The 16,730-nt window shown below is 40.5% G+C and overlaps 3 protein-coding genes across 4 annotated transcripts; 1 reads left to right on the top strand and 2 right to left on the bottom strand.

The window, feature by feature from the left end:
* Positions 1-26: 26 nt before the first annotated feature.
* On the bottom strand, positions 27-4,275 carry LOC135652139 (peptide methionine sulfoxide reductase A4, chloroplastic-like). Its single transcript, XM_065172874.1, has 2 exons — positions 3,853-4,275; positions 27-479 (listed from the first exon to the last, which is right to left on the bottom strand). Exons 1-2 carry the CDS (start codon positions 4,210-4,212, stop codon positions 228-230), a joined length of 612 nt encoding a protein of 203 aa, XP_065028946.1. The 5' UTR covers positions 4,213-4,275; the 3' UTR covers positions 27-227.
* Positions 4,276-4,923: 648 nt separating this feature from the next.
* On the top strand, positions 4,924-9,623 carry LOC135652514 (GTP-binding protein YPTM2-like). Of its 2 annotated transcripts, XM_065173491.1 has the most exons (8): positions 4,924-5,163; positions 7,424-7,496; positions 8,183-8,230; positions 8,320-8,367; positions 8,725-8,796; positions 8,884-9,039; positions 9,165-9,268; positions 9,351-9,623. In XM_065173491.1, the coding sequence occupies exons 1-8, from the start codon at positions 5,150-5,152 to the stop codon at positions 9,445-9,447; spliced, it is 612 nt and encodes a 203-aa protein (XP_065029563.1). In that variant the 5' UTR covers positions 4,924-5,149; the 3' UTR covers positions 9,448-9,623. The 2 variants fall into 2 exon arrangements, with proteins under 2 accessions (XP_065029563.1, XP_065029562.1); XM_065173490.1 differs by having other exon boundaries at positions 4,932-5,163; positions 8,725-9,039.
* Positions 9,624-12,357: 2,734 nt separating this feature from the next.
* LOC103970069 (H/ACA ribonucleoprotein complex subunit 4) lies at positions 12,358-15,631 on the bottom strand. Its single transcript, XM_065175448.1, has 2 exons — positions 13,619-15,631; positions 12,358-12,607 (listed from the first exon to the last, which is right to left on the bottom strand). The coding sequence occupies exon 1, from the start codon at positions 15,569-15,571 to the stop codon at positions 13,679-13,681; it is 1,893 nt and encodes a 630-aa protein (XP_065031520.1). The 5' UTR covers positions 15,572-15,631; the 3' UTR covers positions 12,358-12,607; positions 13,619-13,678.
* Positions 15,632-16,730: the final 1,099 nt, after the last annotated feature.

The raw sequence follows: 16,730 nt of genomic DNA, 5'->3' as shown, positions 1-16,730 counted from the left end.
TTTCCACAAGATTCCAGGTATGCATCTGAAGCAACCTTGAACGATCATAAATCAATTCATCAACTAGGTGACTGGATCTCAATCCACCTTAGTCTTTTCACAAAATGTTTATTCAATAGTCCAATAGATTACAGCTAAGGACAGTCTCATAGCTCCCACACTAGAGTATATTTACATGAAACAACCAGTGGCTGCAAATCTTGATGATTTGGTTATCATTACTCGTTTCATCCATAGCAGCGAATAGGATCACTACAACCTTTAGCAGCGGACTGTTTGGAACCAAAGCGCCCACCTTTCTCCAGATACTGTTGATGATACTCCTCGGCCCTGTAGAATTTCTTTGCAGGAAGAATTTCTGTCACAATCTTCCTGTCCAACACCTCCTGGTGCTTCTCCATAGTTTCTCTGGCTGCTTTTTCCTGTTCTTGTGTGTAGTAGTATATTCCAGAGCGATATTGGGTCCCAACATCGTTTGCCTGCATGCAATTGTAATCAGCAGCTTTTTGAACAATTTGAATGCCAATGATACCAAAGCTACTGCTGACTGAAGATTTGATGCATTTTTTTACAGTACATGAATCTAAACTAATAAACTTCTTAATGTATCTCTAATACAACAACAGGTCATATTAGTCATAAGTTCTTGGATTTGTAACTCTGCAAATGAAGCCTAGGACAGGCATTGGTTTATGGCCCATAATATCATTAGTTCTTGAATTTGCTATATGTCCAAGGCATTGTTGAAGAAACTTTTCACATTAATACACTATCTCTTAAAGCTCTATCTGAAACACATGATACATCACTGCAGTGTGTGCTTGGTCAGGTTTTAAGAGCACACAACTGATTCCAACAAGAAACTATGCATCACAAGTACAAAGAAAGATAATGCCAACTCGTTGCTTCATGTGATGTCATTGCTAATATCTCCTTATAAGCATAAAGCAAAATACGTCAAGACCAAATCCATCTGCTTGCTGTTGACTGCATATACTTCAATGCATAGCCTCAACAGGAATGTTAAGAACACAATGTGGAATCATATGGAGTTCCAATTTATCCTGATCGGTAGCGTTTATAAACTATATTTGGGCGGTTACCACAACACATGCTGTGCCGATGCATTGCCAAAACAAGTGAGATATCTAATTCAAGTCTATCACTAAAGAAGTGGTTTTCTGAGTTGATACTCCAGGTGAGATTCTAGTGCTCATACTCCCCATCATGTTATTTGCCATGTAGCATGAATCAGCAAGTATGCCACGTCCGATCCAAGCTAAGAGTACATATGGTTCTTTAACATCCTAAGACCAATAAGACCACTGTTAGCAATGGTGCATACTTGATCTATCTTGGACTTGTCCAATATGATCCAAGAAGGCAGAGAATGTTACCATACATGATGGATGGGATGGATCCATAAGATCACTGAGTAGCTAATGAAGCAAGGATAAGTCTTGCTGGAGTCACCTATCATGCAATATGTGTAGCTGCCAATTACCACAGGGGTCTGGCCGAAAAAAAAAGAACACTTTGGTTTTTAAAAAACTTCAGGATCAGTCTCATTACTAGCAAACCTATTTCATGGCTTATTCCATAATTATCTTCTAAGAACAAAAAACTATTTCCATCTAACCTAAGCACACATAAAATAGTGAAATGCACCACCTATTTCCTAAATCTATCATGAAATTGAACTACAATCAGATTCCTCAACTTACTAAAACATGCAACACATTTAATTATGAGGGAATGACCTTGAAACTCTAAGACCTATATGGCCATGTGAACTAATAGAACTTTCTCCCAGAGGTTCTTGCTTCATAATTATGAGCGTGAAACCACTGGTGGGGGACACAAGAGGGTTGGGTGCTATATGCACCCAAGTTCAGTCAACTGATTCACAATCCTATCACTAATGAACATAGTGGGCTAGTTTCAAGGTCACTTCACATAACAAGACGTGGACTTTCCAACTACCAATGACAAAAGGCAATCATAGTTGTGATTAGCTTCTTGCCTCAACTGCCTTTTATGAAATTCAACAAGAAATTTCATAGTCAGTGCAATTATTAATCAGAATGTTAGACATCAAGTAGCTGCATTGTTGAGAAGAACAATTTAGCCTTGTATGTCTGAGGCCTTGTGTATTCTGAGAGTACTAAGAATCATTGGTCAGTGTAAAATTGAAAGAATTGAAGAAAAGGTTGAAAAACGGATACCATTGGCAAATATTTTGTCAGGCCCTGCATAGAGCATCAACAAATAAATCAAATATTGGGAAAGCATGGGACCTATTACAGAGTCAAACTATGTTATTAAGAATGTTGCAACTATGCTATACTGACAATAAAAGGGGGGCCTTCTTAGATAGCTATGATAGCCTTTAACAGTTTGACTCCTTACCTGGCATAGATGAAAGCATTAAGATAATTCAATAGACCTCTTCAACCAATTTGGCCACTTACCAAGCAGAGATGATAAGACTAAAGATGAGTCAATGGACCTCATTTATGAGTTTGACCCCTTGCCTACCAGAGATGAAAGGATTAAGATGATTCAATGGACCTAAATAGTATCAAACACCATTGACATATATCGCTATCATTCTACGAAGGGGCCTCTTAACATACTATCATAGCCATTAGCAGTTTGATTCCTAACTTAGCAGAGATGAAGGATGTTAGCTCAATGTAATCAAACTAATGTGACTTGCCTGTTCCCAAAAGTTCCAGTGTCTCTTGCTCACTTCTCCTCAGCTCATAGACCAAGTTGGCCTTGTACATCACAGTGTTAATTTTCCTCTGAGAGGATAAAATCCCACAACACAGATAGTCCAGTCCTACACAATTTAGGCTTTAAATTTTCAATTGTGCAACTTGCTTTTAACTTAAACATTGTCAACAAGGTCAATAGTGTACAGCTCCTTGGTCCTTCAGACTTAGTTTTCTTAACAAAGCATGAGAATATTTGTCAATATGAAGCACAGGACAATGACTTTGCTTGAGAGAAAGTGCATAATTCAGCGAAAGCTCAACTACAATGCAAATTAGATCGTGCAGCACCATTGCCCATGTGTCTAGACAGAAGTCTAAAAATTGAAAGCTATCTTTGATGACATAACTCGGGCAAAATTCAAATTAACCATTCTATAGATCATCAACAATGCTGATGAAACTTTCCCAGCTTGCATTCACATTCAAAATTGTTAACAAGGGTAATGACTTTACTCATTAGGTGTTCCTCGCCAATGATATGCACCAAGAAAACAGTGAGCATCCACGGTCATCATATATTTAAAAAAAAAAGCACAATCTTCACTAGCTCTTCTATAAGATAAACCATAGATACATGTCAAACTTTCTAAACCTCATTGTAAAGTGTAGCTATACCATAAAGCATCATCTCTTTACATTATCCAGATACTCATCCTTGTCCCCTGATTTCTTTGATCATGCCTATGTCGTCAAATTCAGTTTTCAGACCTGCCAAGCATATTTTAACATAAAGACATGTGGGCATATGCAGCTTCCATCTCGAAACTAAGCTATTATTATATTGCATCCAAAATCTAACATTGGAATGCTGGTTACCAAGAAGACCTCAAATTAGGCATTCATGTCAAAGATTATCGGGATTAAAAAGTGTTCAATAGCAAGAGCAATCCAAACAAGAAACATGACAGGTTCACTGAGATCCCAGGGACCAATAAAATCAAACATTTATCACAGCATATGGACAACAAACTCAATCCGACCACAAGAATTAGGATTGTAAAACCAACACTAGAAGAAAGAAGTATTAATCAAAACACAGAATCAAACCTCTGTTGAGGCTCAGAGATGTCACCTGGCGGTTGATAGTGGTGGGGTCATGCCGCGCCCAGAACACTTGGAGCAGGTCATCGTAGCTGCACGCCAGGGGGTCGTACTGCACCCGTACCACCTCGGCGTGGTTGGTGGCGCCGGTGCACACATCCTCGTAGGTGGCCTCGTGGAGGCTCCCCTGGCTGTAGCCAACCTCCGTCTTGGTCACACCGGGCACCCGCTGGAAGGCAAGCTCGACGCCCCAGAAGCAGCCGGCGCCGAACTGGGCAAACTCCTGCCCGGCCGCCGGCGCGTCCTCGTCAGGGCCCTGCGCGACCGCTGACGACGCCTCCGTCGCAGCTCGGCCGCCAAGGCCGAACCCTAACTTTCCCAGCCAGCTCATCGGCGGAAGCACGAGGTCGGGGCGAAGGGTCGAGGGGCTTGCAATTATAGGGGAAGCGGTAGAAGGAGAGACCTGGTGGGACTTAAGACAAGGGGCGCACGGTTAGTAAACAAAATCTATGCAGGGTAACTTGCATAGGGAAGTCTTCGAGGAACCATCCACGACCGTGCATCTCACCCAGTTTGTGATCTTGACCGTCCGAATAAATTACATGATTATTAAAACAATGATTGACCAAAACCAAGTTTACGGTCGAGATCAAAAGAAGAGTGGGATGAACGGCTTAAAGGATTCTTTATTGGTTGGCAGTCACAGAAGGGGAACAGAGGCAAGGGTTGGGGGTGAGGTCAGCGGGCGGTGAGGGTGACGGGAAGAACTCGTGTTTGGGGTTTTGTAATGGACACGTGGTGAGTTGTGGCTTTAAGATTGAGATGGATTTTGGGAGGGGCGAGTGACGGGATCAAGCGATATTGAATTTCCACGCTGCAAAAGATTTTTGTTATTTCTAATATCATTCATTTTCAATATATATATATATATATCTCTCGAAGGAATAAATATGAAAATGATTTATTTTTGCAGAACCATATGTCATTAGTTTTATGTTCACTGAAAATAAAAATCGTTTTCGATATGATATGCGATGGGCTTCGGGATGATCACAGCCGTTCATTACAATGCCGTGTCCGCTTCTTGCGCCGTCCTCACGTCAACTCTATGCATTGCCGTCTTCCCCTTCCTTTTCTCTCGGAATTCGCTCTCGTCCGTTCTCTCTCGCTCGCGATTCGATCTTTTTGTTCGGTTGCTCGGGGTTTCGGAAACCCTAGTGGAGGAGCAGCAGGGGATCCATCGCCTTCGTCTCAGAAACCGCTTCAAGAACCCCGCTGGGGAAGAACGCAGCCGCCGGCGTAGCACCTCCCCTCGTTCGGCCGCCGCCATGAATCCGGAGTAGTAAGTGTTGCCCCCCATCTTGGTGCTGATCTTTACGGGGATGCTGAAATTTGAATTGTTTTGGTTCGGTTTGCAACCTTGTACTCTAAATCGTTCGTGGATATAGGAGTAGTGAGTTGATCTTCCTGGTCTGGTTTCGAGGTTTCGGTTAGAACTGGGATTTATCGTTTTTCTTGGAAGGATTGCGTGATTATGGCTTATATTCACGGATCTGTGGTATTGGTCGGATCTGTCGGAGTGGTTAGAGATCTGGTCTTTGTGACGGGTTTAGATCCTAGTCTAAAGATTCATGCTTGATTTCATTGCTTGGTTTAGATTTTGGTTCATTCATTTTCGCTAATGAAATGATTGCAAAATGGGTCTGGATTACTTATGTGTAATGGTTCTTTCATGGTTGCTGGAATTTGAGTGTTATTGGGTCATTTTGATCACTTGGATCATAGAAACACTTTCATGTACATTGGAACATCAAAATCCATGTTACCAATAGAATACATCTCTTGGTGCATCGAAGGGAATGAGTTAGATGTGCTAACTTCATTCCCTTGGTTGGTGGAATTATATAGTATGACAGTTACAAGATGTTCAACATAGACACACCTTTTTAAATATATCGAAGGGAATGAGTTAGAGTTGCTTGTGCTAACTCGATCCCTTTTGATTGGTAAATAGAATGCTCATTTAAACATAATATGTTGAAGTTGATGGCCATAAACTAAATAAGAAGTATTAATTAATTTGACTGTTACATTATGTTGATTAGAGACGCACTATGTTAAATTTATAATCGTTATTGGTTGGCTCTGCTGACTCCATCCCCTTGGTTGGTAAATGAAATTGTCTTTTAAACTTGATATGTTGATGGTCATAAAAGTCACATGATGTTAAACATGGAACATGTGCTGGTTACTAATGTTGACTGCATCCCCTTTGTAATTAAAATTGTTGCTTAAGCATGATATGTTAAAGGTGGATAGTCATATAAGTAATTTGATTGTTAAACAATGGTATACTATGGCAAATGTAGAATTGTACTTGTTGGCTGTGCTGACTCCATCCCTGGGGTTGGTGAGTAAAACGGTTCCAGGACACGATATTTTGAAGATGGATGGTCATGAGCCATATGTACATAGACACTCCATGGACCCTTCTAAACAATTCAAGGATTGGTTCTTGAAATTTCTCACGAACTTCTTCAGTGGAATCTGAGAATCTGCATACATTTACTTGTGTGTGAATGTCTGATAACAGTGGCAACATTTATGGTCTTGTAATTGTATGATGTGGAATCTATTCGATCACATTTCTTAGAGCTTAACATTGCTAGGTGGTGTCTGAAACCTCTAGGTTTCAGCCTGGCTTTTTTCAGCTGGAGTCTCTGCTTGTGGTGTTGTTCAAGGCTTTAGTTGGTACCATTACATTCTCTGTTTAGCATCAGATTTATGAGTTGGATTTTGCTTTTGCTCACAAATATAGGTCTTGTCCAATTGCTTTGGTCCAAGATTGACAGATATCTAATTGGTTTCTCCAGTTGTTTTCTTTTCCACTTTTCTCAAAAATAAAGTTTCTTTAATAGGAAAATAAACTAATTTTAGTCACAGTATTGGCATAAATTAAAGGGAGCATGGGCATAGGTCTTGTACAATTGTTTTGGTCCAAGACTGATAAATATATAATTGGTTTCCACAGTTGTTTTCTTTTTCACTTTTCTCAAAACTATGTTTCTCTAATAGGAAAATCAACTAATTTTAGGCACAGTATCTCCATAGACTAAAGAGATCATGGGCACAAAGGAAGTAGTAAAAGAAGTGAAGCAGGCAGTTTTGTTGCATACTATTTGGGTCTTCTACAGTTGTTTTTGGTCCAAGACTGATAGATATATAATTGGTTTCTGCAGTTTTCTTTTCCAATTTTCTCAAAATTAAGTTTTTCTAATAGGAATATCAACTAATTTTAGGCACAGTATCGCTATAAATTAAAGAGAACATAGGCAGAAAGAAGGTAGTAAAAGAAGTGAAGCAAGCAGTTTCACTGCATACTCGCTGTACATACTATCAGTTGTTTGGTCATTTGCTCTTAAGATAATACAACTTTGTGGTGTTGCAATGATGATGTATGTGTCTTATTAATTAATTTGTGAATTTCCAAGGCAAATAAACTGTATCTGGTTTAACTAACATAGATCATCTCCATGAGGACTGTAGCTTTTCTGGTTTTTGGTGATATTTCAGTCTGAGACTCACCTTATGTTTCTTTGCAGTGATTATTTATTCAAGCTTTTGCTTATCGGTGATTCAGGTGTGGGAAAATCATGCCTCCTCCTAAGATTTGCGGTAAGGAGCAACAGTTCTTGAGCTCATTGTTCAATTTCATACTTTTTGCAACCATTTTAATATGAATATTAGGATGGTCACCGGTGCCTTGTTGATGAAGAATGCAGTTAACGAAATTATTTCCAACTAGGTGCTGGTCATTTGACATTTTTTATATGCAAACTTACTGGTGTCCCAGCTCTTCTAATGTGAAATAGGATCCTAACACCCTTTATTTTATTTTCTTTAATCAATCAGGAAGTATGCGGGAGTCTTGTTTTAATCGAAACAAGTCTTCCAAACTGATTTATCGTATGGATCTCATAGATGTGAAGTTGGACTCCTTGTAGATTTCTTACCTATTTTCATGTAAATCTCTTGATATATGAGGATAGTTTGTCATTTCTCAGAAACTGACGTGCAGTTTGTGGCCGTTATTCCTAATATTACTGCTTGTTAGGATACTTTGTTGAATAGTTGTCAAACAATATTTGAGTATTGAATGTATCTTGGGCATCAAACACAGCATCTATGTAATATTTGCAGTTGCATGTCCAAAACTATCATAACCATGTAATGTGGAAGTAGGTGGTTACATTTTTATGCTGAGGCTTAATGTGTGCAAAAGCAATTGATCCTGTCTTCAAAAGGCTCTTTCATTCTTGCAGAACTTGATAGTGTAACTTTGTTTTCCCTTTTCTTTGTAGGATGATTCTTACTTGGAAAGTTACATCAGCACCATCGGAGTTGATTTTGTAAGTGATATATATGTGTGTATGTATGTATACAAAACCTATAAAGCTTTTCACTGGAGCTTCTGAACTATGATTTTATTTCCTTTCAGAAAATACGCACTGTTGAACAGGATGGAAAGACTGTTAAACTTCAAATCGTGAGTTTCTTTACCATGGCTTTTATTGCATGTGGTCATGATTATGAGATTGTTTGTGTTTTGCCATTTGATACCAAAGGTGTAACATGGCATATCTTCAATGAAACTTGGATAGTCTATCAGTTAGTAAGTTGTTTGTGATAACAAAATAGGCTGATTCTTATGTGTTATATTATCATCAGATAGCCAACTAAAAACCTGTAGCGTTGGGCTTTTTTTACCATGATTCGAGTTCTGATAATAACCACCAAAGTTGTTATCCTCTCTCAATTCCATAATTATTCGTTGTAATTTTGTATTGGGAAGTTGCAATTTTCAATTTGTTCTGATACTGAGTCATTATGTTGTCATTGCAAGTGGGATACTGCTGGCCAAGAGAGATTCAGAACAATTACAAGCAGCTATTACCGTGGTGCCCATGGTATCATTGTATGTTCAAACAATCAACTTAAATATATTTTATGTTATTCCAGAGGAAACTTGATGGATTGTCTAATCGAATCCCTTGAGTTGCAGGTAGTGTATGATGTGACGGATCAGGAGAGCTTCAACAATGTAAAGCAGTGGTTGAATGAGATCGATCGGTATGCCAGTGACAACGTGAACAAGCTTCTGGTTGGGAACAAGTGCGATCTTACTGCAAACAAAGTTGTGTCGTACGAGACTGCTAAGGTATCCCTATTAGCATGACGATGAAGATGCATATGGTTGTTGGGCTTGTGATGTTTTAATCAAATGCAGATTGCTAGAAACGTGTGACTGCAATGATTCATTATTTCTTTTCCTTGTCACGACAGGCCTTTGCCGATGAAATTGGAATTCCTTTCATGGAAGCTAGTGCCAAAAATGCCACCAATGTGGAGCAGGCCTTCATGGCCATGACTGCTGCCATCAAGAACAGGTATCTCACCTCTCTATCTGTATGCAGGCCAGCTTGGAAGTCGAGCATGTCGCCCTTTGTAACTAGTTGTATCCTCGTGCAGGATGGCCAGTCAACCGGCCATGAACGGTGCGAAGCCGCCAACAGTGCAAATTCGGGGACAACCTCTCAACCAGAAGAGCAGCTGCTGCTCTTCCTGAGCATTTATTTTGACAATGGCATGTAAAAAACTAGGTGCGATTCAAATTTATGCTTCTTTCCTATTTTTATGCGGTGATACCATTCTCCGTCATATAAAAGCAGTATTATACGACTTTTGGTAACAAGTGTTGTACAACTTTTGGAAACAGCTTCGTGTGCTTCTCCTAATTGCTTCCATCGAAATAGTACAATGATACAGTCGTTGACACGTCAAAGTAATAGTAAATAGTTGAACAAAATGATAAAAAAAAATATTAAATATTTTTATAATATTATTAATCTTTGGAGAAGACAATAAATACTATCAAACTCCTACAAATAGTCGATAGGAGAACATTAACAGTCAAAATACATCACCATAAATGTAGAAAAAGAATGCAGACATGCAGATTAAGAAGTCAAATTTGTCCACCTCGAAGAGGCGATAAGCTTCTTCATACTCGATAAGCCCAATCATGGCAACAGCAATGATGGCAGATAGAGCCAGCAGGGGAGTGTAGTTGAAGAGAGGTGCCAAGAAGAGCAAGACCAACATCATGCAGATTGACATAACCACATTGGACATTGATGTCTTGCACCCAGCATGACAATTAACTGCTGATTTTGAAAAAGGACCTGCAGCACCATGATATAATTCTTTAGCTCAAAAAACAAAAAATGCATTAGGTTTAATCAAAAGCTAAAAGTGAACAATGCTGCTAAAGTTTGAAGGTGATAAGTGATCTTCTATAGAGATCTGTTCTTCTCGATGATCCATGACTGATTTCTTTTTGGTAAGGTAAGACTAGAGAAAGAGATGGTTGCGGAAGAAGACTTAACTATTCGGATTCCATGATCCTCTGCTTTCACAAGATAAGCGAAGACGCATCCCGATACGATGACAAGCAATGGAAGACTATGGACAGGAAGCCTTTGTGCTTGATGCTGGACTTGTTCTGCACAGCTTTGGCCAGCATGCACAGGAAGGACTCCCACTGGTTTCTGCTGATGGAATCCTCTGCAAATATGATCTCGCCGTTCCTGCTCCTCTCCAGCATCTCACATGCATTGAATCTTCAGGAAGAACAATACAAGCTCATTAGGGAATCAAGTAAGAGTACAGAATCTACGACTGTAGATGTCAATTGAACGTCTTTCGATCAATTTATCCACAACACTAACGAAGATTTGACCACATAACAAGCTTTTCCTTTCTTTGATCCTCCATAGCTTTTTCTTCCCCCTCCCATTCTGAAACCTTGAGGACCGATTACGATTACGATGAAAGAGCTTCTCGATTGTAAAGATAAAACATCGCAAGATATCTTGAATGAATAATTTGGTCTGACAATGAAACTTGTGGAGATTTTACAAGGAACGGAGTGTAGTCATAGAAAGAAAGGAGTTAGGCATTCCATGTGTTATTGTTTCCTTTTTGGAGTAGCTTGTGACTTCTATGCGATTGACTCACATCTATAAACTGACAAAAAAAAGAGAAGAAAACAATGGGCAACGCACAAAACACATTGGTAATATCTTGGATCATCTCAGAAATGAACCATCAATCATCGTTCTTTACCAGTTCATTGTCATGAAATTGACCACTAATTCGCTCAACCGATCGATTTTGTAAGATGTAATATTCTTGCCCTATGTTTCAAATATAATGGCGGAGCAACATGAGGAGAGAAGATCAAGAGAGACCATCTTGACGAACCTCTCTTTCGCTCCTGGCATCTCCTCCTCCTCCTCCCGGTGGCGGACTGGAGGATGCCACCGTCGGAGTGGTACCCCTCGTCGCCGGCGCCATGATCGATGACCAAAGGTACGGCGGCGCATGAGGCCAGATTGCCCATGTTGGAGCTCTTCCTCATCACCTCCTCTAGTAGTTAGAAGAATAATCAGTGAGTACTCCTTCTCTAGTAGTTATCTTCTTATGAGGCATAAGCACCATTATCTTTTAGAACCTAACTACCATCATAAAGAATGTTGTGCCCCCTCATTTTTACGATGGAACGGATAATGGAGAATATAATTCTAATTTTTGATCGATTGACCCTCATACAAACCAAGCAATATCTTACTACATCCACAGCCAATAAATATGTCATTGCAAGTTTATCAAAGTCTTGTTTATGTTAAAGTGTCCTACGACTTTCGAAAAGTATGCTTCTCCTATCTAATTCACACGATATGTTTTCTTTGGTACTCAAAGCTAAGTACCTTTGTAAAGTAGTCCTCCTCAAATTTAGTTCTTGCTTTTGCTTTCTCCATGATGTTTTTAGATTATGGGTCTTTTATGTATATGTCTGCATAGTCCTCCTCAAATTTAGTTCTTGCTTTTGCTTTCTCCATGATATTTTTGGATTATGGGTCTTTTATGTATATGTCTGCATAGTCCTCGTAAAAACTACGTATGACCTGCGTATGACCTGCATATGCACAAATAAGCAAAGACTCGTGATCGAGGATGATCGCAATAACATATTAGCTAACTTGGTTTGCACTCTCGTTTTGTACTTGATTGAATTGCTACATGTGTTATGCTTTCTGTATTTTGGATTGTATTCGAAAATATTTAAGCGATCAATGGTTGATGTAGATGATCGTCTCCTTCCATAGGAGATATATACGCCAATGTTTAATTATTTGGTATAATGTGAATAATTCTTTGTCATATGGGATAGTTATTCTAAGATCGTTACAAATTCAACAATGGAGTTATCTATTTTTTTTCTTCAAGAATGGAGAAGTTGGGAATAAGCTTATGTGATTTTGTTTTTTTTATTATCCACCAATGATAAAATTGAGGTAGATGAGATTTCTATTTTCAAATTCACAAAAAAAACAAAAAAAGACATTTTTTTTGAAAAAAATTAAAAAATATATTTTTTATAAGAATATCGCCTATGATAATTTTCTCAACCAAATAAAGAAAATACTGAAGATAACCAATTAAGTCAGAACCTCTGCCCAATTGTCGGAAAATATCAATCAATGTAGTAGTAAAACTTCAATTTCTATAGTGCACGGATGGATCAAAGACCACCTCCTACACTACAAATTCTTAATTCCAGATCATGCACTAAAACGTTGCACATCTTCCTCGTCAAGGCCCAAACACCATATCATCAATGACTCCCATGCCGGATCGATGTTCATGTTTGCAATCATCATATCCTTCACAAAAAAAGAGACATCATAAATTTACATCCACAGTCCAGACATCCAACTAGTAGCAATAGAAGTTCATCATGAAATAAACAAGCATGTCTGTGAAGTAGAAAACCAAGTGACGATGAGCAAAAATGCAGAGCTGCAAATAAGAAATGCTACTTTCGTACATTATCTTAAGCTGATGATACTTTTTGATATTGGATCGACTAAAATGACATGATAACAGAGGATAGACTAATCACTACAGTACAGTACTGATTTTGGTTATTTTCACCAGCTAGCAAAAAGGATCTATGGTTGGATACTATTGTTGTCTATGAGAGAGAAACAGGGAAGAAAAAGTAAGGTTACAATACACTACAACAAAGGATAAAACAATTAATTAACTTTGTTCACAAGTCGATCATTAGGTAGTAGCAAAAGATTATGCATATATTACTCAATATTTGCTCTTCAAAAATACAATTGAGCATCCAATCTACACCCACTGATCAACTTTGATACTGCTAGAATACAGACCATTCAACCAATGAAATTATTCAATCTGGACCAGAGAAAACAATTTTTGCTAGATAAGGGGGATTACCATTACAAAAAAAACTAATTTAGTATAATGCAGGAGTCGAAAATGAGAACCTTCACTCTAACAGAAATAAGAACATTATGTTCACAATCTAAGGATATGTTCTAATGATTTATTTCTCCAACAATAAGAGTAGGTGATTGGAAACAAACACTACAATCACAATTAACAATACCTAACGAATTTAATCATCATGCTTGAGAAGTAGAATATGAGTTGTTTCCAGTTAATTGAAAAGTACAAAGCATTTTGACATCTCAACATGATAAATATAACTCATTTCACTAGCACATGATGTTGAAATTTATAAAAAGAAAGCATTTAAAGAGAAATCAAAATCTATGGCCCATAACATGTGCCTTGCATCATACATTACTCTGATTTGCAGAAATGACAAACAGATCTTCGAGAATACAATGCAATTCAATTACCATGGGCAGTCCAACTGAACTGCTCTACAGTGCATCCCCAAAATGATATCCTCTGCTTGCTCATGCCGCTGTTTCTTCTGCATTTCGGTTCTTTTTCTTTTTCAACTTCTCACTTTTCTCTTCCTCTTCATTGTTGCCAGTTAAGCTGCCAGTTTCTTCACCAAGCTTGTCCTCTTCATTCTTCTTCTTCTTATTCTTCTTCTTCTTCTGTTTCTCTTTGTCCTCTGTTAACTTCTCTTCATCAGAAGAACCTGCTTTATTTTTATGTTTCTTTTCCTTCTTTCTTTCATTTGCAATGTTCTCCTCATCAGTTAATTCTTCTTCTTCTCTCTCTTTATCCTTCTTCTTCTTCTTCTTTTTCTTCTTCTCGCTTTTCTCCTCCTCCAGTGCTTCCACAACCTCATCCTTCACCTTCTTCAGCTTCTTTGGTTCAGTTTCCAGTACGGCTTCTTGAATTTCCTCTACTTTTACCTTCTTAGAAGCAGGCAGTTCTCCAGCATCCTCCAACTTATGCTTCCGCCCTTCACCATCATCATCTTTATCATCCCTGTCTTTGTGTTTCTTCTTCTTCTTCTTCTTATCCTCTTTCACTTCTTCAATCACTATGTCTTCCTTCTGCACCACCGCAGGCTCTGGTGCTGCAGCAAGGCTGGCAACCATTGAATCCCCTCCTGTTGGAAGCACCACATTCCTGAGCCACTCAGATGGTGTCTTTTCATTCGGCTTCCCATGCTTATCCAGCAGGCCTTCCGTGATCATCTTCTTCTTCATCAGTGCTCTCGGCCCCAGACCCCACTTCCTGGGGTAGGTATCCCGATCCATCACCACTCTCTTTATCTTTGCTACCGATCCATGATCACAAGTTGCCATAACCGCGGTTGTCATTTCAGCAATCCCCAGAGCAATCGCCTCACCTTTGGTGGTCATCAGCACCACTTCCTCCCCAACGTCAATATCATTCTCGAATCTCAGAAGTCCAGGAATCATCAGCTTGGCTCCATAGCAAATAGCATTCACTGCAGAGTCCTTGACAACCAGCCTCTTGTAGCTGGTCAGCAGCACCTCCAATGGCATGACCACTCGCCTCAAGTAGCTCTCGTCCTGGAAATTGTCATACGTCCACTGGGCGTCCAACACATCATGCATGGTCACCATATTATCCTTCTCGCCGAGGATCCCCGAGCGCACCCGCCGCAGCTCCTGCATGTGCCCTCCGACCCCAAGGATCAGCCCGAGGTGGACGCAAAGAGTACGTACATAGGTCCCGGCCTGACAGGAGATCCAGAAGACGACCAGGTGCCGGTCGGGGTCGTACTCCAGTAGCTTGCTCTCGTAGATGGTCCGGATGCGGAGCTCGCGCTTGACAGCGGAGATGAGCGGGGGCCGTTGAAAGACTGCGCCAGTGAGGGTCTCGAGGGCGCGGGCGACCTTGGCGACGTCAGGTACAGCAGAGTGGAGGCGAGCGACGCAAACGTACTCCTTGCCGGCGCCCTGCTGGGACTTGACAAGGCGGGTGGCGCGGTCAATGCAGACGATGAGGTTGCCGGTGACCTTGGGGTCGAGGGTGCCGCTATGGCCGGTCTTCTCCGCGCGGAAGATGCGCTTGATCCAGGCGACGACCTCATGGGACGAAGGGTTGGAGGGCTTGTCGAGGTTGAGGACGCCATAGCGGAGGTACTCTGCGAGGGGCCGTTTCAGCGGGGAGTGTCCGGCGGGCAGTGGCGTGTAGTGGCCGGTACGGACGTTGAGGCGGTCGTAGTTCTTGAGAAGGATTGGCCAGTCAGAGGTGTCGACGGCCGGAGTAAAAGATTGAGGCTTGATGAAGTAATCCTTCTCCTGGTCTCCTCCACCGTTGGCGGCGGACCTCTTGTCCTCCTTGCTTTTCGTCTTCTTCTTCTCGGTGGTAGTGGGATGCGAGGAGGCGATCTCGCCCGGCGGCGGTGGCGAGGTCATAGCGGCGAGGGAGGGGAGGGGTTTAGGATTAGGGTTTGAACTCGTGCAACGGTGAGGTGGGCGAGAGGAGGGTTTTATTGCGTAAGTGTCAGCGGATATGAGTGGCGCCCACCGGGGCCATCAGCTTGCCCGGATCTTAAGAAATACGTGTCAAAAAAACATTGAGCTTAAGTCCCCGACCTAACGAGAAATCTGCGGGAGACCCTCTCCAAACTTACCCCCTCGTGTACCAGTGTCGTCGACGCCGGTTCAGTTCCAGAGGGAAGACTGTGGGACCCGTTCAGGTAGTGCGGAACCGTTGGGACTCTTTTAGCACGGATCCTGTCCAAGAAAATCTTCATCTAGAATCTTCCACTTCGATATTAGAGCCGTTCAAAATGTAGACCCCACTAAAGTTCGTCCCTCAGATCCATTTGTTCCGCTCCTAGCGAGAAGATTCCGAGGACCTGCTCTCCTCTTCTGCGCCAAGCTCACCGGAGTCCGCAGGCGGGGAAGTCTTCGTCGGAGACCATGGAGATGCAGTTCCGTATCACTCATCCGCCGGACATCACCTAATTCTTAGACTAATTGATGGTCTAAGTTGCTATTATTAGAGTTGATATATTGTTCAAATTGACTAGAATACATCTTGCGCACTATTCTTATCATTTCCAAAAGTGGTTGCCTTTGATCTTAATAGCCCCTGTGAGACTCTTGTTGAAGATACTAAGGCCGTAGGCACTCACGTAGGTGTCACTAAAGGAAGAGAGACACTTTAAAATATTAAAATATAAAAATATATAATATAATTATAAATAAAAATATAATATTAAATTAAAAATTAATAATAATTTTAAATAAATTATATATTAATAGTGTTAAATAGGGATTAGTAATTCTAAATAAGATTAATAGGGTTAACAATTCTAATCGATGATGGAAAGTGAGAAAGAAGAGGATAACGGTGAGGAAGAAACCTTTAAACAATGATAATAGTAGCAGAGAAAGTTATAAACGGTGACGGAGAAAGATGCGGATGACGATAACAATGACGAAGAAAGCTATGAACAACAACATCAGGGGCAGAGGAAGCTTTGCATGTGTTTGTTGGTGATGGAGGAAGCTACGGACCCATCCCTTGATAATAAAGTGGGCTGCATACAAAGCGTGGAGGGGAACT

This window comes from Musa acuminata, chromosome BXJ3-11, assembly GCF_036884655.1.
Source record: "Musa acuminata AAA Group cultivar baxijiao chromosome BXJ3-11, Cavendish_Baxijiao_AAA, whole genome shotgun sequence".
Classification (NCBI taxonomy): Eukaryota; Viridiplantae; Streptophyta; class Magnoliopsida; order Zingiberales; family Musaceae; genus Musa; species Musa acuminata.
This window is presented reverse-complemented; position numbering and strand designations above follow the sequence as displayed.